The 25,182-nt window shown below is 34.5% G+C and overlaps 1 protein-coding gene across 1 annotated transcript in view; it reads left to right on the plus strand.

The window, feature by feature from the left end:
* Positions 1-12,125: 12,125 nt before the first annotated feature.
* The window catches only part of LOC133329153 (serine-rich adhesin for platelets), a 185,425-nt gene continuing 172,368 nt past the window's right edge, over positions 12,126-25,182 (plus strand). The window contains exons 1-5 of the mRNA XM_061537646.1: positions 12,126-13,735; positions 13,814-13,886; positions 20,753-20,856; positions 20,925-21,516; positions 21,593-21,715. Coding sequence (XP_061393630.1) covers positions 12,126-13,735; positions 13,814-13,886; positions 20,753-20,856; positions 20,925-21,516; positions 21,593-21,715 — 2,502 coding nt within the window. The remainder of the gene's footprint in view (positions 13,736-13,813; positions 13,887-20,752; positions 20,857-20,924; positions 21,517-21,592; positions 21,716-25,182) is intronic.

The raw sequence follows: 25,182 nt of genomic DNA on the forward strand, positions 1-25,182 counted from the left end.
AAATAAGGGTAGTGGCTGGCGTTTCAAAAAATATTTTGTAAAAAATCCAAGCCTTGGTTGGTCTTTCAAAAAATATTTTTTAAACCAGTAAAGACAGCAGTAAAGTCGTACTGGGCCGACTATATGATACCCTTCACCACTTTGGGTATACTCTACATATGTATTCTAAAAGACGACGCGTGCTTTATACCCTACATAACTATGTCAGGGTATTATAGCTTTGTGCAGCCCCAAGAGTTTGTAACGCCGCGAAATATTAGTCCTATACCCACCTTTAAGAATACCGATCTACACATGTGTGTCTGTCCGTCCGTCTGTCCATTATAAATTGTAAACACGATACATGCCACATTTATGGACCAATCTTCACGAAATTGTGCATGTAGGATGGGTTCTGGCCAATGACGACCACTATAGTTTTTGGCAAAGATCGGTTAATATTTAGGAGATGAAATGGATCAAATACCTAATTTTTGTCGATTTTTCTGGTCGCTCCAGACGTCGCAATTATGGGCCAAACAACGCGAATTTTTGCCTGGAGAAGAGGATCGGGCCAAAGAATAAGCATGCCTGTTTTGATAAAGATCGGTCAATATTTAGCGGGTCAAATGGACCTTGACTTTTGTGTGAAAAATTACAAAATTTGTATTCTCCAGCGTATATATTTACTCCTGAAGGACATAGCCCCTAGAAGTTGATAGTATATCCTATAGGAGTGGTTGACCTTTAAAATGATACCAATTCTATTGTCGGATGTGCTCAGATATTGGGAGTTATACATAATAAGGTAAGGGAGGCGATGTGCGCAGATCGTCTTTGAAATTGTAAAGGAAGTTCCGATTATGGTCAAGGACGACGCCTATAGTTTTCGGTGAAGTTGAGATTTCATTCAGGGGATGCAATGAATTTTGTCTGATTTTCTAGTCGCTCTAGAGGCAATTATTATATGCAAAACATCGCATGTTTTACAAGGTGAAGGAGATGTGACAGAAATACTAAGAGCGGCTGTTTAGATGATGATCGGTCAATATTCCGAGGGTCAAATGAACCAAAGCATAAAGTAACAAGTTTTTTATTTTATGACGTAAAAATTCACTTCAAGAAAAAGAATGGAAAATATGCCAGGGTTAGAAAGTTGAGCTGTTGACCTGTAATCGATCAGGAGGGTGCAAATATCACGGAATATTGTCCAGTTTCAGAATATAGAACCGCAGAAAGTTAGAGTTCCGTGGTAGTTGTGTAGGGTATGATATGGTCGGCCCCGACCGACTATACTGCTCCGCTCACTGGTTGTTATATATCTATATCTGGTGCACCAATTACATAAAATCGGACGAAAATATATATGGGAGCTATATCTAAATCTGAACCGATTTTCACGAAACTTAGCACACTTCATTATATGCTCAATTTAGTAAGCTATGTTAAATTTCGTGCAAATCGAAAGGTATTTAGGGACTTTGGTGCAACAATTTACCTTAAATCGGACGAAAATATATATGGGAGCTATATCTAAATCTGAACCGATTTTCACGAAACTTAACACACGTCATTCTAGCCTTAATTCAGTACGCAAAGACAAATTTCATGCAAATCGAAAGATATTTATGGACTTTGGTACACAATTTACCTTAAATCGGATGAAAATATATATGGGAGCTATATCTAAATCTGAACCGATTTTCACGAAACTTAGCACACGACGCTCTAGCCTTAATTCGGTACGCTATGACAAATTTCGTGCAAATCGAATGATTTTCAGAGACATTGGTGCACCAATTACCTAAAATCGGATGAAAATATATATCGGAGCTATATCTAAATTTGAACCGATTTTCACGAAACTCAGCACACGTCATTGTAGCCTTAATTCAGTACGCTGTGCCAAATTTCGTGCAAATCGAAAGATATTTAGGGACTTTAGTACACAATTTACCTTAAATCGGACGAAAATATATATGAAAGCTATATCTAAATCTGAATCGATTTTCACGGAACTCAGCATACGTCATTCTAGCCTTAATTCAATACGCTGTGCCAAATTTCGTGCAAATCGAAAGATTTTCAGAGACTTTGGTGCACCAATTACCTTAAATCGGACGAAAATATATATGGAAGCTATATCTAAATCTGAACCGATTTTCACGAAACTCAGCACACGTCATTCTAGTCTTAATTCAGTACGCTATGACAAATTTCGTGCAAATCGAAAGGTATATAGGGACATTGGTACACAATTTACCTTAAATCGGACGAAAATATATATGGGAGCTATATCTAAATCTGAACCGATTTTTCCCAATTTCAATGGGGTTCGTCCTTGGGCCAAACAAATAAGCTGTGCCAAATTTCATCCAATTCGGATCATAAATGCGACCTGTACTTTGTTTACAATTTAACATTGACAGACGGACGGACGGACATGCATAAATCGGCTCAGAAAGTGATTCTATGCATATTCTCAAAAGGAACCATGGGTCTATCTCGATTAGTTTTGCCTGTTGTAAAACTTATGCACAAAGACATAATACCCTGTACCACAGTGTGGTGAAGGGTATGAAAACACACGTTTTGGCGGGTTCTTTCAAAAAAATCCACGCTTTGCTGTGGCTTCGTAAAAAATTGTTTTTTATTTTTTAAATCCACGCCTTGCTGTGATTGCTTAAAAAATATTTTATTTAAATCCACGACTTGTTAGAGCCCCGAAAAAATATTTTTTTTCTTAAACTCCTCTCCAGAGATGGAGTGACATAATTGGCCCACAACTTAATGCCGGTAGATGCGGAACAGCAACTACTACCGGTCGAGGGAAGTTCAAGAGGCACGTGTACTTGTTTTTTTTTATAAAATAAAAAACAAAATACACACTATTTGTTGTTGTTGTTCATATATATGGTTTAATTAATACAAATAATCACAACAACAATAACAACATTTAAACTAAAAAAAAAAACGTTGTAAGCAGACGAGATGTCAATTTTTTATAATTAGTTGTTGTTGTTGGTGTTTTTTCTAAACTGCAACTGCAGCAGCGACAGCAACATCAGTGGCAGTGACAGTAGAACTAATTAATTTTATTTCAAAGATAGTATTTCATGGAAACAAGACACAAAGGGTGAGGTTGGAGGGAGAAGTAGGAAAACGCGAACGATAAAATGGCAAACAACAAGACGACACCACAATGGGGAAGCATTGTTCATATATATTTTTTATTAAAAAAAAATAAATAAATAAAAAACCGAACCCACTTATCTTGGCTACTTTGTTCATGAGAAATGATAGAAGAAGATAAAATACTTCAAAATAGATATACAAACATATGTACCTACATGTGTTGAAATTAAGTGAGACATATATTGAAATAATTATTTTATTTTTTTTTTATTTAAAATTTAAAAATTATAAAATTTATTAAAAAACCAGTGAGCGGAGCAGTATAGTCGGACGGGGTCGACCATATGATACCCTTCCACAACTTCCACGAAAGTCTGACTTTCTGTAGTTCTATGTTCTGAGCTTGGGCAATATTTCGCGATATTTGGACCCTCTTGACCGACTAGAGGCCAACAAATATTACTAATATTCATAAGAGCCCTTCTAATTACTTGTCCAGATTCCATTCACCCTTTGTGTTGTAAAGTTCGGCTATCAATTGTGGCCTATAGATCGACTCGAAATTAAGTTTTAAGTTTTCGGTCGACTTCACCCCAAAATTATTATCTGATCATCGCCGAAAATTATTGAAAAATTTCAAAGCGATCAGCTCTATATTTCCGCCCTCTAGTATGGTAATGGGTTACTAAATAATATATGAATACCTAACCACCTGTAAATATGTAAGTGTTAGACACACATCCGTGCACATACAACAATATAATTGGTATCAATTTAAAGGTCAACCACTCCTCTTCGATATACTATCAACTTTTCGGATCTATGTCCTTCATGGGCAAATATATACGCCATAGAATACAAATTTTGTCATTTTTCACACAAAAGTCGGGATCCATTTGACACGCTAAATATTGACCGATCTTTATGAAAACAGGCATGCTTATTCCTTGGCCCGATCCCCTTCTCCATGTAAAAATTCGATATGTTTGGGCCATAATTGCGGCCTTTGGAGTGACCAGAAAATCAGACAAAAATAAAGTTTTTGGTCCATTTCACCCCCTAAATATTAACCGATCTTTACCAAAAACAATAGGGGTCTTCATAGGACAGAACCCATCTTACATGTAAAAGTTCGTGAAGATTGGTCCATAACTGTGGTCTGTATCGTGTTTACAACGGACGAACGGGCACACATGTCTAGATCGACTCTGCTAGTCGAGATATGACGATCGGTATACTTAAAGGTGGGTCTAGGACCAATATTTCGCGGCGTTACAAACTTTTGGGGCTGCACAAAGCTATAATACCCTGACAACATAGTTGTGTAGGGTATTAAAATTATTTTGAAATATGGGTACGTTTGGCTCCATGAATTATAATTATTTTCTTTTCTAATCAATTTTCCTATCAAAGGTCAAGGCTACAGAATACAACAAATTTTAATATCCGTTGAAAATTCAAATTTTTATTTTTTTGTTGCTGGTATTGTAGTTTTTTCCTTTCTACAGGAAATGGAATTCATTTGTGTTTTGATAACTGCAGAATTTTGTTTTGTATGCGTTTATTTTGAATTCATTGAATTTTCATCTGAATTTTTGTAAAAATTTTCAATGAAACACAAAACATAACAATAACAACAACTTCATTTGAAAGCAGCAGACCAGAAAATTAAAGCCGCATAAATTACAAAGAGAAGGCAAATTTTGAATAAAATCTAAAAATAAAATCAAAAAATTATTAAAAAATATTTTTTAGCAAAGGTATTGTCAGGACCAAGAAAAAAAATGCACGGGCGGGAACTTCAGTAGTGTTGGCGGTTTATTTGGGATACCATTTTCATTTTGTTTTTGCAAAATATTCAGGTTGAATCCCAGTTTGTTGTTTTTATAAAAAACAACTATTTATTAGTGGGGAAAGTATGGCATTGTTCGCCGAGGGTCAAGGCAGGTCAGGGACTTTAAAAATATTCTTTAAAAAATCCAAGATTTCAACTCTGCAGGACGTTAATAAATAAAATACCACGTCTTGTTGGCTTCTTGAAGATTTTTTTTTGTTTTTTATAAATCTACACTTCGATCAGCGTTTAAAAAAATAACGTTTAAGCAATTCACTTTAATTGGTCTGACGAGCACGGTGACGTATAGGTCTTGTCAACACTTATACGCAATATTGAACCCTGATCAAAATCCTCTTTTAGAGCCTGCAGTAGAAGATAACATAAATTTTCTGCGGCGTAATTAAGGCCCTCCTAGTCTTGGCTGACTTTTTTCTATTCAAGCTTTTTTTTTGGTCTCTAAAATATTTTTTTTAAATGAGTTATTTATACTCTTTCGAGTCGAGCTTAATGATCTATGTTTTGCAATGAAAAGGAAAGTCAGGAGAAGAACCTACGTATCCACCATTATACGACGCATTTCGCCGTTGGTTAAGCCGCTCATCAGGCATATTGGGCTATGTGGCTATACAAAGGTCGTATGTTGATAACTTGTATTTATTCCGCCCTGATGTGAAACTTGCACATGCGAATTAAATTTAAATTTGTCAATATTCGACATTTGTCTTCTTTCTAGGAACAGTCCTTTTCAATGCATCAGGCCTGATGAGCCGCTTAACCAACGGCAAACGCGTCGTATGGGTACGTATCCAAGACCTAAATGACCTTAATAAAAGTTCTTTAAGATTTTAAACTCTGCTGGGCGTTACTAAATAAGTTTTTAAATAATAATTACCCTGAAGAACCTTCAGAAATCTTAAAGTCCAAACTCCAAAGTTCTTGGAGAATATATTTATTTAAATAAAATTCGCATGCTCAGCAGTACCATGTAAATCTATTATTTTCAAAAAAAAAAAAAAAAAACACGATCTGCTGGAATTTGCAAAAATATATGTATATATTTTTTTTAATTCCGCACCCTGGAGGAAGTTGAAAAATGATTTTAATAAATTCCAAGCTCTACGGGTCATTAAAAAAATATTCTTTAACATGTTTAGTCACAGAAAAAGATTTGTTTGAAAATAAAGATATTTAAAAGAAAAATTGAATTGAAAAAAATCTATAAAAACTCCGCATCCTGAAGGAACAATTGAAGGTGTATATACCAACCTTCTATAGGACTTTGAACTTCATAGTTTTACTTGAAAAAATATACTACTCTTCTATTGTCACTTAAGAAAATTGTCTTTTAAAATAATTGCTCTCACCAGAACATTGAATAAAATCTAACCTCAGCAGGACCTTGAACAATTTTTCTTTCCAAAATTCCACGCTCTGCAAAAGTCTGCAATAATATACTTTAACCTTCTATATGAGTTGTAGCCAGAAAATCTTCCATATCCAGAAGAGTTGCTTCGAAGATCTTTTCTTCAAGTATTCATACATTAAAGCAGCCTATGGCTGGCTAAGAGAAGGGTGATGATCTTTAATTTATAAGATAACATTTGTGGGATGTTGGAAAAATATTCTATTAACAAATCGATGGCTTTGGGAAAAAAGCATTACTAAATTCAAATATTTGAAGAAACATACGTTTAAAAATTGATGCATTCTAAATCAAGGCCTTGGATGGTTAAAAAAAAAATTCTAAAAAATACTCACCTTGACTGATTTTACGATTACGGTAGCGTATACGTGTTGTCAACACTTATACGCAATAATGAACCCCGCACAAAATCCTCTTTTCGAGCCTTTTGCAGAAGATCTACTAGATTTTTTTCTGTATAATAAAGGCCCTTGTATACCAAGGTTTGTAATATATAGCAAATCATTTTACCTTTTACCCAGGTATTCAGGATATTTTTTCTCAGACAATTTTTATAAGTTCATTTTCTAATTTTGAAAGGCCTTTCAAAAATATTATGTATATTCTAAAAGCCTTCTTGTAAGTCCTATAAGACCGTCGCTAGGATATATAGGAATATGACAAAAATATCCCAAGACTTTTGTAATCACAACACCTTCTAGAGAAATTTAGTTATAAAAATTTATTGGCCTGGAATTAAATATTCTATTCTATTTTTTTAACTTTTCTGATTATCTGCCCTTTGCTTTAGTTCAATGGTCTTATAATGATCTGTTACGTACTATTTTTTATATGTTTTTTGTTTTATTTCCAAAATGATTTCAATAACTCATCCATTTCCAAGCAGCCGAAGGTGCGCTTGACTGTTTCATTCTTATTTCTTTTACGATTACGGTAGCGTATACGTGTTGTTAACACTTATACGCTTCTAGCTTATTTTCCAAGGAAACCAAAAATGATTTCACCGAAAAGGTGTTGGCCTGGAATGAGGTCTTCTATAGGCAAAGTAATTTACAGGGTTCTCCTTCTTCTAGAAGGTAGCAAACTCCCATAGAAGAGCTTCTGAAAAATTATTGGCCTGGAATCAAGTATTCTATTCTATTTTCTGATTATCTGCCCTCTGCTTTAGTTCAAGGGTCTTATAATGATCTGTTACGTACTATTTTTATATGTTTTTATTTTTTTTAAATATGATTTCAAAAAATTAACTCATCCATTTCCAACCAGCCAAAGGTGTGCTTGACTATTTCAATCATATTTCCGATATTTACGATTACGGTAGCGTATACGTATTGTCAACACTTATACGCAATGATGAACCCCGCACAAAATCCATTTTTCGAGCCTTTAGCAGAAGATCTATTAGATTTTTTTCTGTATAATAAAGGCCTTTGTAAAAAAATTGTTAATATATAGCAAATCCTCCAGTGAGCTATAGCCAAAACCTTTTACTTATGTATCCAAGCCTTGAAATATATCGCACATTAAGAAGGCTTTCAATATGTCTTCTATGGATTTTTTTATTCTCAATCTTTACAAGTTTTTTTTTATTTCAAAAGACCTTCCAAAAATACTCTGTAGACCCTTGCTGGGATATATAGGAATTTGACAAAAAATATCCCAAAACTTTCGTAATCACAACACCTCCTAGAGAAGATTTAGTTATTATAAAACCTTTTGAAACTCTTTCGTAATCGATCAGCCTTCTAGATTTTTTCCAAGGAGGCCCAAAATGTATTGATCCGGAATGACATATCTAGAAGGTAACAAAGTCTCATAAGACAGCTTTATAAAATTTACTTATCTTTGAAAAATATGTTTCAAAACCACGGCTTAGGTGGCCTTTGAGAAAATATTTTTTTTTAATATCCACATCTTGGCTGACCTTTGAAAAATGTTTCTTAATAACCAAGCCTTGACAGGCCTTTAGGAGGCCTTTAAATATCACGGCTTGGCTGGCCTTTGAAAAAATTATTTTTAAATATCCACGCCTTGGCTGGTCTTTGAAAAAAATGTTTCTTAATATCCAAGTCTTGGTAGGCCTTTGGAAAAATATTGTTTAAATACCACGGCTTGGCTGGCATTTGAAAAAACACTTTTTTTAAAAATCCACGCCTTAGGTGGCCTTTCAAAAATATTTTTTAAAAAACTAAGGCTTTACCGACTTTAAAAAATTCTTTTTAAAAATCCACGCCTTAGGTAGCCCATAGGAAGGCTTTATAAAAATTACTTCTCTTTATCGAAGATCCAAAAGGCGTCTGAAAATTTATTGGCCTGAAATAAAGTATTCTATGGAAAGTATAGAGGTCCTGCAAGGTCCTGCATCTGCTGAAACCTTGTCAAATATTTTTTTTTTCAAACTTTTCTGATAATCTACCCCCTACTTTAGTTCAAGGGTCTTATAATGATCTGCCATGGACTATCTTTTTATATTTTTTCTTTAAATTTCCTGAATGATTTAAACAAAATTAACTCATCCATTTCCGAACAACCAAAGGTGTGCCTAATGGGAATTTTCTGTTTCGCTGCAGATACAGTCATGAAATAATTACCTTTCAAATTATTTGGAATTATCATAATGTGTTAGAAAACTAATAGCGGAAGATTAATGACTTCGTGTCGGATTTTTTCAAAAGCAATATAGACTCAGCTGTCTCGCATGGCTTAGTCATTTCGGTAATTTGCGGACATTTGCAAAAGTACAAAAAAAAAAAAAAAAAAAAAAAAAATAGGGGGATTCACCCCTCCATTTTCAAAACTATATTTTTTAAAAATTCACGCCTTAGATCTACACCTCGATTAAAATAAAACAAAAAAATGTTAACTATTCGCTCTTAATGATCTGAAATATGGTGGCGTATACGCCTTGTCAACACTTATACGCATTTATGAGTACGGTGACGTATACGAATTGTCAACACTTATACGAAATGATGAAAGTGATCAAAATCCTCTTTTAAATCCTTTAAAAAATATTTTTCTAAAGGTTGGCCAAGGCGTGGCCTTTGAAAAAATATTTTTTACAAAACCACGCATTGGTTCACCCCTCCATTTTCAAATTTTAAAGCCAAGGTCGGGGATTTTTATTTGGAAAGATCATCATCATTATTACCATTTTTTTATTTCCAGCCCTTGAAACTCAGCTTTAAGAAGGGATAGATAGTTCCGCTTCTTTATGAACTGTCCTCTTTAATTCTATAATATTCTCATACCCTGGCTTTAAGTAGATCACTATACACCACACCCATATTTGGTGGGTCTATTGAAACATCCACCTAGAAATATTATGTTTCTATATATAAAAATATATATTTTTTTTAATTTTGAATAATTATTTTTTAAATGATTTGTTGATTTATTTGTTATTGTTTTTGTTATTATCGTTGTTGTTGCCATAAGAAGCAATTAAAAATATACATACATATGTATATAATACAATCGATAAAGAAATTATTAAAACATGACATTCGTATTTTCATTCGTATCGACTTTTTTGTGATTTAATGGAAAATTACATTTATATGGGGGTGCCTGACTGCCAGCCAGCCAGTCTGCCGGCCTGCCTGCCTACTTGCCGCACACTTTTTCAATGCCAACCATTGATTCCGCCCGTCATCCATCCATGGATCGATTGTTGATGCTATAAGTCCGCTAGCTATAATTACAGGCAATTAATCGTCAATTGAGCCGAACGAAAAATCGAATGTATCATCATCATCATCGAGAAGTGGAAATTAAACCGAATACCGCCTGTGGCTGGCTAAGAGTAGCGGGATGATCATTTATTTATTGTTTGTTATATAAGATGACATTTGTGGGATATTGAAAAAAAAATATTTAAATATTTTGTATTTGAAAAAAAAAATTTGATTCAATAAATATCGTATTGTTGGCTACTCGAAAAAATATATTTTTTTTATAAATCCACACCTCGATTAAAAGAAAACAATTTTTTTATAAATATTCACTCTTAATGATCTGAAGTACAGTGGCGTATACGCCTTGTCAACACTTATACGTCATTATGAGTACGGTGACGTATACGTATTGTCAACACTCATACGCAATGATGAACCCTGATCAAAATCCTCTTTTAAATCCTTAAAAAAAAATTATTTTTCCAAGGGTCGGCCAAGGTGTGGCCTTAAAAAAAATATTTTTTTTAAATCCATGTCTTAGGTGGACTTTGAAAAAAATATATTTTTTAAAACATCCACGCCTTAGGTGGACTTTGAAAAAAATATTTTTTAAAAAATCCACGCCTTAGGTGGACTTTGAAAACATATTTTTTAAAACATCCACGCCTTAGGAGGTGGACTTTGAAAAAATATTTTTTAAAACATCCACGCCTTAGGTGGACTTTGAAAAAATATTTTTTTTAAAAAATCCACGACTTTGAAAAAAATATTTTTTTAAATATATATTTTTTAAAAAATCCACGCCTTTGAATAAATATTTTTTTAAAAAAGCCACGCCTTAGGTGGACTTTGAAAAAAATATTTTTTAAAAAATCCACTCCTTAGGTGGACTTTGAAAAAATATTTTTTAAAAAAATCCACTCCTTAGGTGGACTTTGAAAAAATATTTTTTTAAAAAATCCACGCCTTAGGTGGACTTTGAAAAAATATTTTTTAAAAAAATCCACGCCTTAGGTGGACTTTGAAAAAATATTTTTTAAAAAATCCACGCCTTAGGTGGACTTTGAAAAAATATTTTTAAAAAAATCCACGCCTTAGGTGGACTTTGAAAAAATATTTTTAAAAAAATCCACGCCTTAGGTGGACCTTGAAAAAATATTTTTTTAAAAATCCACGCCTTAGGTGGACTTTGAAAAAATATTTTTTAAAAAATCCACGCCTTAGGTGGACTTTGAAATTTTTTTTTTTTTTTTTTTTAATTCACGCCTTAGATCTACACCTCGATTAAAATAAAACAAAAACCAAAAAATTAACTATTCACTCTTAATGATCTGAAGTACGGTGGCGTATACGCCATGTCAACACTTATACGCATTTATGAGTACGGTGACGTATACGTATTGTCAACACGTATACGCAATGATGAACCCTGATCAAAATCCTCTTTTAGAACCTTCAACAATTATTCTTCCGAAGTCCAATCTTTGAAAATAATTTTTTTTTTTAAATCCACACCTTAGTGGGCCTTTGAAAAAATATTGTTTTTTTAAATTCATTAATTTTTTTCTTTGAAAGAACCATGTCAACCCAATATCTCGCTCGGATCCAAGTGTTTTATTTATTTTGTCAAGTTTTTATTTAATTTGTTTTTATTTTTCCCCTTGTTATTTTTTCCAGATAAAAACCAAAAATAAAAAAAAAAAATCTCTAAAAAGTGTTTGAAGTGAAACCAATTGAAAAAAATTACGTTTTAAGTTGTTTTGTCAATAAAAAAAATCTCAAGACCCTTGTAAGAATTTTTATTAAAAATTCCAACCGAGACAAAAATCACCCCAAAACAAATGTCGTTCAAAAGAAAATATTATCGTGTTTTGTAGTACGTGTGTGTGTCCTGAGTACCCTTAGAATTGTAACAGCCTTAAGTGTTTGTTTTTGTACAACGTCAATGAGAATTCTGATAGACCAAATAAAGCAGTAGCAGCAACACTGAAGTCATCGTTTTCAAACAATCTCGTAAATTTCCTCTCTCTCATTCTCTCACTGGCCCACAATTCTCCCCCAAACAACATAACCAATGGCCACAAATTGTGAATATATCGAAGAGAATCTGACAAATTCAAAATGTCCTCCCCTCTCAAATTCCGCCTCCTTGTCCTCAATGACGCACGAGGAGAAACAGGATAGTGCCGTGGAAAAATCCCAAAGTAAAAGCTCCTTTTCGGATATGTCCTCGGAAATGGGTAGCGGAGGATGTTTGCGACAAAATGGTACCTCACCATTGCCGACAGCGATGGCCCATTTCCATCTGCCCTCCATTGGGGATGATGTCTTCGAGCATGCCTTTGATGCGTCCATGGCTGATTTGGAACACAATGCTAATGATGGTTATGAATCGGATTCGGAACCTTCACTAAGTGGTGATGTGGGTGTAATAGAAGCCACCAACAGCAACATCCTCCATCCATCGAATAGTGACAATATGACCTGTTCCACGGGTCTGGGTAGTGGGGTGCTGCACACCTTTCCGCGCATGAAATCATTTGAATATCACAGCAGTGGTTCGGAATCCTCCTCGGAGGATGAGGGGGAGGACAATGAAGATGGCCCTCAATTGGAAGGTGACATCCAAGCGGCCTTATCCCTCTCTGGGAAATATTATACCCCTGATATCTTTCAAATGCGTCCCTACTTGATGCCCTTTATGGAACGTCGACGCCTCTCCCAGTGTAAGGAAGAGGATGAAGATGATGGTGAAAAGTCGCCTCAACCCCAAAATTCCGATCAACCACCGAAATTTGAACGCAACAACAAACCAACCCCACCACCTCCCCCTCCCGTCAGTGACAAAGTCAACGCCGAAAAATTCAAGGACCTGGAGAGGTTGCGCCAACAATTCATGCATAAAATCGATAGCATTAATACGAACAATGTGGAGGACATAAAGACAGTGACTGTGGCACCGGAGCTTAACTCACCGCCACCACCACCTCCCATACCACCCACCATTCTCCCACCAGCCTTGATAAATCTACTGGAATCGGCCAAATCCACTTCCACCACGCTCAAGACCCCCAGCTCAACGCAAGCAACCGCAGCCAACTCTCCGCTTAGCCCCAAACCCCACTTGAAGGTGGAAGAAACAACCACCTCCCCACCCACCAACAATGAACCACCCTCACCCTCCACTTTGATAATCAAGGGTAAATTTACCGTTACCAAAGCCCAAGAGACCCCGGAGCTACGTAGCGAGGCCGATAAACTGAAACACCTGAATGCCTCAACAAATTCCCAGACCATTAGCTTTCCCAGCAGTTTTGGTGGCTACAGCTCAGTGCAGGGTCTGTTCTCACAGCGTTATGGTAGCAACAAAGTTCCGGGTACTGCTCAACCCCATCTTTCCAAAGAATTCTTTGATAGTAGCCTGGTTGAGATCAGGTCATCCGCCGAAAGTACTTCTTCCCTCAATGTCAACAGCAGCAGCAACAACAACTGTGATAATAATAGCATAGGTAGCAGCAGCACAACAACAACTCCGACAACCACAAAATCCGCAACAACTGCGGGAACTACCACAACGACAAAACCCAGATCCACATCGCTATCCGAATATTCACCTTCATCGGCGAAATATCGTGATTTCCCCCACTTAGATGATGTTTGGATAAAGAGACCGGCGGCCGGAACAGCAAGTACGACCACCCCAAAAACTCCACAATTCCCCATCAAATCACCGGGCAGTTCGTTGAGTTCGGAATCATCGTTGCCAAAGAAACAGTACTATACCGATGATAGTGCTGCCGAAAGTGGCCGAACCACCGCCGTACAATCGGAAGATGTAAGTTGGATGTGTTTTTTTTCAATTTTTCAAAATTCAACAATGGGTCAAAATAATGAACCATAATATTTTTTTTTTTGTTGAATTTTCAACAATTGTTTGCTGATTTTTTTTTTTCGAATTAAAACATGGGTCAAAGTAATAAAAAATTGTTTGTTGAATTTTCAACAAATGTTTTGAGTTGAATTTTCATCAGAAGTTTTTGTTGAATTCACAAATGTTTTTGTTGTCTGTAAAAAAATGAAAATTTTATAGACAAAATTTTAATTTTTTTTTTGTTGAATTTTCAACAATATTTTTTTGTTGGGTTTTCAAAATTTGCTGTTGAATTTTAAAACTAAAGTTTGTTTAGTTAAATTTTCAACGATTTTTTTTTTCGAATTCAAAAATGGGGTCAAAGTAATAAAATATTTTGTAGAATTTTCAGCAATTTTTTTTTGTGTTGAATTTTCCTCAAAAATATTTGTTTTTTGAATTTTCAAACAATTTTTTTTTGTAAAAAATTTGTGTTTATAGCAAAATAATCAACAATTATTTTTCTTAAATTTTCAGCAAATTTTTTGTTGATTGTTTTCTATATTCAACAATGTTTTATGTTGAATTTTCAACAGATTATCTTGTTTAATTGCAACAATTTTTTTTAAATTTTCAACAATTTTTTAGTTAATTTGTCAACAAAGTTGTTATTTTGAATTTTCAACAGCATTGTTGTTGTTTGTTGATTTTTTTACATTTTTTGTTGATTGTTCAACAATTTTTTTAGAATAAATAAAATGGAATAGACAAATAGCCAACAAAAATTTGTGTTGTATTTTCGGCGTAATTTTGCTGTTGATTGTTTTGTTGAATTTTAAACAACATTTTTGTAGAATTTTCAATAAAAAATGTTTGTCGAATTTTAATTAGATTTTTTGTTGAATTTTTATCAAACCTTTTTGGCGCCTTTTGACAAAATTTTTTATAGAACTTTCAACAATAATTTTTTTTTGCATTTCAGCAAAAACAAAAAAAAAAAGTTGAAAATTCAAAATTTGTTTAATTTTCAACATTTTTTTTTTTTTTTTTTTTTTTTTGAATTCTCAAAAACATTTGAAAAACATTTTGATTTTTTGAGATTTTTTGTTGAATTTACAACATTAATATTTTTGAATTCTCAACAACATTTATTGTTGAAACAAAAATGAATTATTCTGTTGTTGAAAATTCAACAGAAAATATTAAGAAAAAAATTCAAAAAAAATTTTTGTTGAATTTTCAACATTTTTTGTTGAATTTTCAAAATTTTTTATAGAATTTTCAACAAAAAATGCTTGTTGTATTTTCAGCAAAAAGAAAAAAATGTTAAAAATTCAACAAGATTTTTTTGTTGAATTTTCAACATTTATTTTTTTGAATTCTCAACAACATTTATTGTTGAAACAAAAGTGAATTATTCTGTTGTTGAAAACTCAACAGAAAATGTTATTAAAAACTTCAATAACATTTTGAATTTTCAATTTTTTTTGTCTTTGCTGAAAATACAACAAACATTTGTTGTTGAAAATTTTATAAAAAATTTTGAAAGTCCAACAAAAAAAATGTTGTTAAAAAAATTTGAAAATTCAACAAAATTTTTGGTTTTCTTTATTCAAAAATGTATTATGCTGAATTTTCAAAAGAAAAATTCCCGTAGAAAAAATCATAGGGACCTGCGGAAATTTTGTTTCTTCTAAAAACTATATTTGAAAATAGGAACTCAGAAAAAAACATTCATATTGCAGAATAAAAATCTCAGTACCTAAAGAGACTTTAGGACAAAAACGTAATTAACAAAAATTTTTCTTCAAAAGAAGAAATCATCTGAAAAGTAGGATCCAAAAAGAAAATGCTCAGGGTGTACAGAAAAAACAAATTTTAGGACCCGAAGATACTTGAGGGCAATGGAAAAAATCTTCAGATCCTGAGGACAATTTTTCTCACAAAAAATAATTTCTGAGGATCTGAGAACTTTAAGCCAGAAGATCCAGAAGATTTTTTTTGAAACAGGCGCTATCGATAATATATGTCTTCAGAACATGAGGAAAATTTCTTCTACAGGAAAAATTTTCGTATAAAATTGTTGTCTTTTAGAAAAAAAAAAAATTTTTGTTGAAAATATTTTGAAAATGTTGTATAAGAAAATTATTTTGAATTTATTTGTGTTTATACACCAGGACGTAAGGACGTAAAGTGTGTCCTCATAAAAATGTGTGGAATATTCCATACCATTCGGGGTAAATATTTGCAGTTACCTTTTTTTTGCAAATTAAAAAAAAAATAAATAAATATATTTTAAGGTCATTGCAACGTCGTTGACAAGTTTGTCATATAAACAAAAAATAACAACACAACTAAAACATTCGTGTTGTTGTAGGAACACGTGATGAGACAGATATCCACAAAAAAAAAAAATACTTTAAAATACACATTTCAAACAACCCACACACCAAAGACCGACCAACAACACGGTGACAATATTGCAAATTTCGTTTTTTTTCTGTTTTTTGTTCAATAAATTATTCCAAACGAGTTTCAATGAGAACAGCTACAAAAAATTCAAATAAAAAAAAAAAAAAACGAAAACCGAAACAAATAATAAGGCGGCATAATAACACAACAGCGATAATTATTTCTGCCTGCAATATGGACGTGCCTAAAAATTGTAATTATTTTTTCTTTAATATTTATTTTTTACAATTATTTAAATTTTTTAACAATTAACAGACGAAGGCAAACATCTACCAAACGATATGCATATTTTTTTTCTTTGGATACTGAAAATATTTTTTTTTTTTTTGGTACCTCACCATATGTGTTTGCGAACAAACAACCGACTGAGAGGGGTAGGTCTGGAATCCGGCAAAACGAACGAACCTCAATCAACCTCTCACAACATATATTGCAAACGAAGAAATTCCCCAAAAGAAGTATTGACGTCATTTTTGTTCTGTTTGTATTTGTTTTGCAAATAAATTTTATTTAAAATGTATACAAAACATCGTATCGGTTGAATAGAAACGAAAGAACAACAAAAAAAACAAAATCAAATTGGAATATTAAACAAAAGAAGAACAACAAAAGAAGCAGTTTTAACAAATTTTCGAAGCAAAAAAGAAAAGAAAAAGAAAGCAGGCAAACAGGCAGGCGATCAGGCATGCCTGCATACACATTAGAATTAATCGGAGACAGTGGGTAGCAATATGAAATGTGGACAAAAAATCTTAGAATTTTTGAAAAAAAATATTTTTATAAATCCACGCCTCTGATGGGCATTGAAAAAATATTTTTAACTAGCATATGCCCGCGACTTCGTTAGCGAATGTATTAACATATTATTTTATTTTCAAAACAAACTGCATATGCCAGACAAAACAATCCACACATTAATATCGACCATAAATTAAATTTGAGTACCATTTACTACCAATTTTCTTGATTCGAGCTTTAAAGCTTCACCCAAATCTAGATTTTCCATTTAGCACACATTATTCCCAAAAAAAAAAAAAAAAACTGCCGACATACCCCAATCCTACACCCCGACAGTGATTGTAAATCAAAGATTCAGGATTCCAACTCCATAGGTTCACCCACAATTCAATTTGTACCAAAATTTGTACACAGTAGTAGCAATTACAAAACTTCCTATATACCCCAAACCTACACTCCCACGGTGATCCTAAATCCAAATTTCAGGATTCCAACTCTATTGGTTCACCCACAATTCAAATTGTACCAAATTTAGTACACAGTAGTACTTATTTCCAAAACCTCCTTCCCTAAACCTACACTCCCACGGTGATCCTAAATCCAAATTCCAGGATTCCAACTCTATTGGTTCACCCACAATTTAATTTGTACCAAATTTAGTACACAGTAGTACGTGATCCTAAATCCAAGTTTCAGGATTCCAACTCTATTGGATCACCCACAATTTAATTTGTACCAAATTTAGTACACAGTAGTTTGAATTTCCAAAACTTCCTACATACCCCAATCCTACACCCCGACAGTGATTCTAAATCCAAGTTTCAGGATTCCAACTCTATAGGTTCACCCAAAATTCAAATTGTACCAAAATTAGTACACAGTAGTACTTATTGTTTAAAACCTCCTTCCTACCCCAAATCTACACCCCCACAGTGATCCTAAATCCAAGTTTCAGGATTCTAACTCTATCGGTTCACCCACAATTCAAATTGTACCAAATTTAGTACACAGTAGTACTTATTTCCAAAACCTCCTTCTTATCTCAAACCTACACTCCCACAGTGATCCTAAATCCAAGTTTCAGGATTCTAACTATATAGGTTCACCCACAATTTAATTTGTACCAAGTTTAGTACACAGTAGTACTAATTACAAAACTTCAGATATAGTAGGAATTTCCAAAACCTCCTTCCTACCCCAAACCTACACTCCCACAGTGATCCTAAATCCAAGTTTCAGGATTCCAACTCTATTGGTTCACCCACAATTCAAATTGTACCAAATTTAGTACACAGTAGTACTTATTTCCAAAACCTCCTTCCTACCCCAAATCTACACTCACACAGTCATCCTAAATGCAAGTTTCAGGGTTCCAACTCTATTGGTTCACCCACAATTCAAATTGTACCAAATTTAGTACACAGTAGTACTTATTTCCAAAACCTCCTTCTTATCTCAAGCCTACACTCCCACAGTGATCCTAAATCCAAGTTTCAGGATTCCAACTCTGTTGGTGCACCCGCAATTCAAATTGTACCAAATTTAGTACATAGTTGTAGCAATTTCCAAAACTTCCTAAATACCCCAATCCAAATCCAAACACTCCCAAATCCTACACTCCCACAGTGATTGTAAATCCAAGTTTCAGGATTCTAACTCCATAGGTTCACCCACAATTCAAATTGTACCAAATTTAGTACACAGTAGTACTTATTTCCAAAACCTCCTTCCTACCCCAAATCTACACTCCCACAGTCATCCTATATCCAAGTTTCAGGATTCCAACTCAGTTAATGCACCCGCAATTCAAATTGTACCAAATTTAGTACACAGTTGTACCAATTTCCAAAACCTCCTTCCTACCCCAATCCTACACCTCCACAGTGATCCTAAATCAAAATTTCGGGATTCCAACTCTATCGCTTCACCCACAATTCAAATTGTACCAAATTTAGTACACAGTAGTACTTATTTCCAAAACCTCCTTCCTACACCAACCCTACACCCCGAAAGTGATTCTAAATCCAAGTGTAAGGATTCCAACTTAATCGGTTGACCCACAATTCAAATTGTACCAAATTTAGTACACAGTAGTACTTATTTCCAAAACATCCTACTTAACCCAAACCAACACCCCCACAGTGATCCTAAATCCATGTTTCAGGATTCCAACTTAATCGATTGACCCACAATTTAAATTGTACCAAATTTAGTACACATTAGTACAAATTTCTAAAACTTCCTACATATTTTAATCTTACACCTCTGACTCCAAATTTCATGATTCTAGCTCTATTGGTTCACCTAAAATTCAAATTGTACCAAATTTAGTGCCATTTAGTACCCATAAGTAATTAATTTTTTAAACTGAATCCTGACCCTAATCCTACATCTCTACAATGATCCTAACACCAAATTACATTGTTCCAGCTCTATTGGTTCACCCAAATTCAAGTTGTACCAATTATAGTACGATTTAGTACTTTTCGTACACATAAGTGAACATTTTCCAAAACTACGTACATATCCCAATCGTACACTCCGACGGTAATGTTACTTTAAATTTTCAGGATTCCAGCTCGATTTGTATCTCCAAATTAAATTTGTACCAAATATAGTACCATATAGTACTTTTCGTACACATGAGTACACATGTTCCAAACTCTTCCCATATCGACCCTAATTCTCGATCTTAATTTGCATTCCAATTTTAAAGTTTTTAGCTCTATCCATTCACGAAATTGTACCAAATTTAGTACATTTCAGTACTTTTCGGATACTTATAGTTCGAATTTCCAAAACGGCCTTTGCTACATCCATTCTACACTCCATCAGTGACCCTCAATCCAAATTTCAGAGTTCTAGCTCTACTGGTTCGCCAAATACAAATGGTATCACATAAGTACATAATGGTATCACATTAGTACTTTTCGTACCGTTCTAGTACGAATTTCCAAAAACCCAGCCTTATCTGAAACCTTTGGACCAAGAGTGACCCTCACCTAAAATTTCAAGAATCTAGCTTCAGCCATTTCGTCTGGGCGTTTGTGAATCGTCAGTCAGTCAATCACTTTACTTTTTTATTAGTACAGAAAAAGCTTCGCCTCTTTTGGGAGCTTGAAAAATATTTTTAATAAATCCCGACCTATTTTGGACCCTTAAAAAAAAAATATTTTTAATAAATCCACGGCTCTTTGAACGCTTGAAAACATATTTTCAATAAATCCACAACTCTTAATGCCTTGTAAAATTCATATAAAAATTTTGACCTCAGGTTCTCTGATTTTTTTTTCAATATCAAAAAACGTGTCCTCGGGTTCTGAGGGGTTTATTTTTATAGAAAAAAATGTCCTTAGGAAAAAATCTACAGCGTGATGACGACAATACGCAGCATGGAGTCTTTTTACAAATAATAAAAAAATAACAATTTCAGTGTAACCTCGTAAAGCGTTTTCAGGGTAAATTAATTAATTGATTAATAATTGACACTCATAATTCCGCAACAGGCCATCATAATTATGGCAGATGCCATAATCCTATCAAGCAGCAAAACTTGTTCCATTTATTTCCTTGTTTTCTTTTTGTGGCCGACCCCACAATATTATTTAGTTCTTCCACTAATGTTCAACTATTCATTGCAGGAACAAGATGCCCGGCTGCCGTCATCAAGGCCCTCCAGTGCGCCGGCCGAACCAAATGCCAAAGCGGCACGTAAAGCCTCCAAAAAGATGAAAGAAGAAGCAAGGTAAGAACCAAACCGAAAATTCTTTAAAATTGAAATTTTATAAAACCCACCTTCTCCCCTCTCCACAGACGCCAAGAAAAAGAAGCCAGCCGCCGTGAAAAAGAAGCCCGCAAAATCGAACGTGAAACAGCACGCCGCCTCGAGCGTGAAGCCGCCAAATTAGAAAAACTCAATCGTAATGCTGAGAAAATATCCCGCAGCACAGAACGTATGGCTGTCACCCCACGTTCCGGCTCTTTGGAGCGAAGGCGTAGCGGTGAAGATTCCCCCGTGTTGAATCAATCCACAGTCCATGGCATAGCTAGTCCAAATCGTCGCCCTACCATTTTTGATGTTTTTCGTCCGCGTGCAAAATCCGATGCTAAAAAACAAAAACTTCTACTTGACCCCTTGTCGGCTGCAGCAGCAGCCACGGGCAATGAAATGGGCAGTGCCAGTAGTACCTACTCGTCGGGTGGTGGTGCCGGTAGCGGTACTGGCGGCGGCGGCGTTATGAATTCCATGAAAGTAGCTTTACAAAATTCCGGCCTTATTGGTGGTGGCAGCCATCATCATAAACAACATCCCGCCGTAACGATAACCTCTGCCGATGGCACCACCTCGGTAAAGAATAAGTACAAAGATGGTTCGGCACATCCGCATCAGGGCAGTGATGCTCAAGTGAGTTTTTTTGAATGCAATTTTCTATTTTGGTATAAATATTTCATTGATGTTTTTGTTGTTGTTTTGTGTATAGTATTATCACACAGTTACGGCTGTCCGACGTGCCGATGTTTCCCGTTCACCAATGACCAAAGTAATGGATCTGTTTAGACATCGTTCCAATTCAGCAGCCTCGGAGGCCGATAAACGTAAAGCGGTAAGTTTTATTTTGAAATACACTTTTCTTGACCCCTTATGTCCGGAGGATAGGAGGTTTTTTATAACAAAATCAGACTCAATATTTTTTTTATAAAAAATGCTCATCTGATCCTGAGCATTTTTTTCCTATATCCTAAGTCCTTTTAATAATGTCTGTAGGATTGCCAAAAGATTCAAGAGGTTTTTTTATTAAAAAATTCTTCAGATTCTGAGTGCGTAGTGCGTATTTTTATTTAAACAATTGTCCTCTGATCCTGAGCATTTTTCCTATAGAAAAAATAGTCCCCAGGTCTTTAGACATTGTTTAGAAGAAAAAACTGTCTTCAGGTCCAGGGGTTTATTATCTATAGAAAATAATTGTCTTCCGATTCGGAGAATTATTTTCTATTAGAAAAAAGTTTCCCTATATTTCCCCTCTTCGGGGGATGGTCTTCTATAGAAAACATCCTCATTTATTTATTTTCCATAAAATATGTAAACGACTATTTTTTGGCATCGGATGATGGATCCTTTCTTCAATGCCCGATAATTCTTAAAAAAAAAAATTAAAAGTAAGGATGTTTGCTCCCAACTCCTTTAATATTTTGTTAAGCAAATTTTCTCCTCTGGTCCTGAAGATATGTTTCTATAGGCCCTGAGAATATATATATATATATATATCTATCAAGTGACCACCTAAACCTACTCATCTGTCATCAAATTTCCTATAGACGAAGCCAGAATCGGTTGCAAGATTTGGGCAATCCCGTTTCTCCAGCAATTCAATCTTTTTTCGGTTCTCCCTAATAAAAGAAAATAAAGTCCATTCACTTAGTTCCATAGTTCCTTTTAGTTCAATCGTTCATTGTTAATTCGATCAGCCAATGAACGGGAAGATCTAAATGCACGATTACATCAAAAGGGATTAGATGAATGAGAGCAAACGTGGAACGGCTGAAGCAAATAGAACTATATGAACAAAGGAACTGAACCTAGTACCGATCGTTCCTTTTATTGAACAAGTTCATTGAAAACCCTTTGTAAGACCTCTAGGTAATAAAAAATCTCTATGTCCTCTGTAGACAAACGGATACTTGTAGATTCTCCCTTTCCATAGACAATAGAAATCGTCTAGATATTCTGTAGCCTATATCCGACTCCTTGGGCGGCTTCAGACAATAATCTATGTGGTCTTCTATAAACATAATATCTCTGAGTATTCTATCTCTGCCAGCGATAGAAAACTTTTAAGTCTATAGAAGAGGACCTTTATGTACTCTATATACCTATAGACGACCTCCAGGTCATCTATATACCTATAAATGACCTCTAGGTTCTGTTTATACCCATAGATGATCTCTATGTTCTCTATATAACTATGAATGACCTGTAGGTTATCCATACACTGAATACGCCCTGCAATTATCGATAAACAAAAGGAAAACCTATATATCATCTAATGATAATGGTAGTCCTCTTGGTCTCCTATAGACAATCTAAGACCCCCGGGACTTTCATAGACAATAGAAGACATCTAAGCCTTCTACAGGAAATGGAGTACCACCCCAAGGCTATCAATATTATGTTGTATATCTTTTGGTCTATATCTATGAACAAGTGAAGACTTCTTGGTCTTCCTTGGGCAAAAGTTGGCTTATGTTGGTCCTCGATCTTTAGGTCTATCTATGAAATATACTATACTATTACCCAAAGACTGCTCTCATTCTTTTGTCATCAATAGAAGGCTTTTAGGTCAATAGAGGACCTCTAGACCTTATGAAGAGTATAAAACCTCTAGATTATTTATATATGCAGAATAATTTAGGTGTAGATAAACAAAGGAAACTCTATAAGTCCTATATAGATAATGGTAGACCTCTTAGTTTCCTATAGACTATTTAAGATAACTGGAGGTTTCTATAGGCAATAAAAGACCGACCTATACGTTTTCCAAAGAAAATTGAGAATCTCAACGTAATCTATATGCTGTCGAATGTCATTAGATATCTATAACCAAAAGAAACCCTTTTGGTCTTCTTTGGGTAATAGTTGCATTGGGTTGTTGCTTGACTTCCAGGTCTTTGGCTGACAAATACGACCGATCATTAGGTATTTATATGAAATATTCTAAATCTTCTATGAACTATAGTAATACAATAGTCTGTTGAAACTTTTATAAAAATAATACCTCTGGGCCGTCTTTGGGTAATAGAAGATCTCTGATTCATTTGTCATCAATAGAAGATTTTTAGCTATATGGAGAACCTCTAGGCCTTATAAAAAATAAAAAAAGTTTAAATAATCCATCCAGGTGTAGATAAACAAAGTAATCCCTCTAGATCCTATAGGGATAATAGTAGACATTTTAACCTCCTATAGACTTTTTAAGACCCCTAGGAGTTTCTATAGGCATTAAAAACGTATAAGTCTTCCAAAGGAAAAGGAGGACAACAATGTAATCTATATGCTGTCGAATGTCATTAGACATCTAAAAATGCCTCTAGGTCTTCTTTAGGCAATAGTCGCCTTGTGTTGGTCCCTGACTTCCAGGTCTTCGGTTGACAAAAACGATCAATCGTTAGGTCTTCTTATGAAAGGTTCTAATTGTTTTTTTTTTATAGACTGTAACCTTCCTATAGATCTTCCATAGACAATATACTTGATATTCTAAAAAAATAATACTTCCGAGTATTCTATGGATAATTATGATATCAGATTCTTTTTGCAGCGATAGAAGACTTTTAGGTCTATAGGACACCATCTAGGTCTTATAACGAAAATATAGCACCTCTAGATCATTTACATAGTGAATAAGTTCTCCAGGTACCAATGAGGAAAGGAAATCCTCTAGGTATTCAATAGGTGATGGTAGACCTCTTGGTGATTCCATAGACAATTCAAGACCCCTTGGGGACTCTAAAAAGAAATTGAGTCTTCTAAAGGAAATCGAGTTTAGAGACTCCCATTTTTATCGTTGGGTTCTCTCTATCTCTCTATATATCCTTTCTGGCACGCCTGGGCTGGGGATGTTGTATTCGCCATGTGAATAAACCAAGAATGTACTACAACGAAAGCATATTGTAATGCTGACGTAGGGGAAGGATTTCCGTCTCCTCATGCAGATGGTAAACCGTTGTCTTTAGAATTCACCCTGTTGTCGTTCTTAGAGTGTTCATTCTGAAATCTAAATACTTCACGGTATAACTGCCCACAAAACTATCTACCGCTTTCCAAAAGTTGAACAGAGTTTCCTTGAGCGACTTGAGGACCTTATTCCTACATATTGACATATCGCATTTAGCTGTAGTTTTGCTCGGACGATTTAAACATGATGTCGAATGTAGTCTTGAGAATTTTGGGCTAGTTTGTGGTCAGAATAGCGGGGTGAAAATATTCACCACATCAAAGCCAGAGACTGGTCGTTATTACATTATTCATTCTGCATAATAGCTATGGTTGGTGTCTACACTAAATATTTAAATGGAA

This window comes from Musca vetustissima, unplaced genomic scaffold (assembly GCF_032173495.1).
Source record: "Musca vetustissima isolate MV318-11 ecotype Yass unplaced genomic scaffold, APGP_CSIRO_Mvet_v1 utg11440, whole genome shotgun sequence".
NCBI lineage: Eukaryota > Metazoa > Arthropoda > Insecta > Diptera > Muscidae > Musca > Musca vetustissima.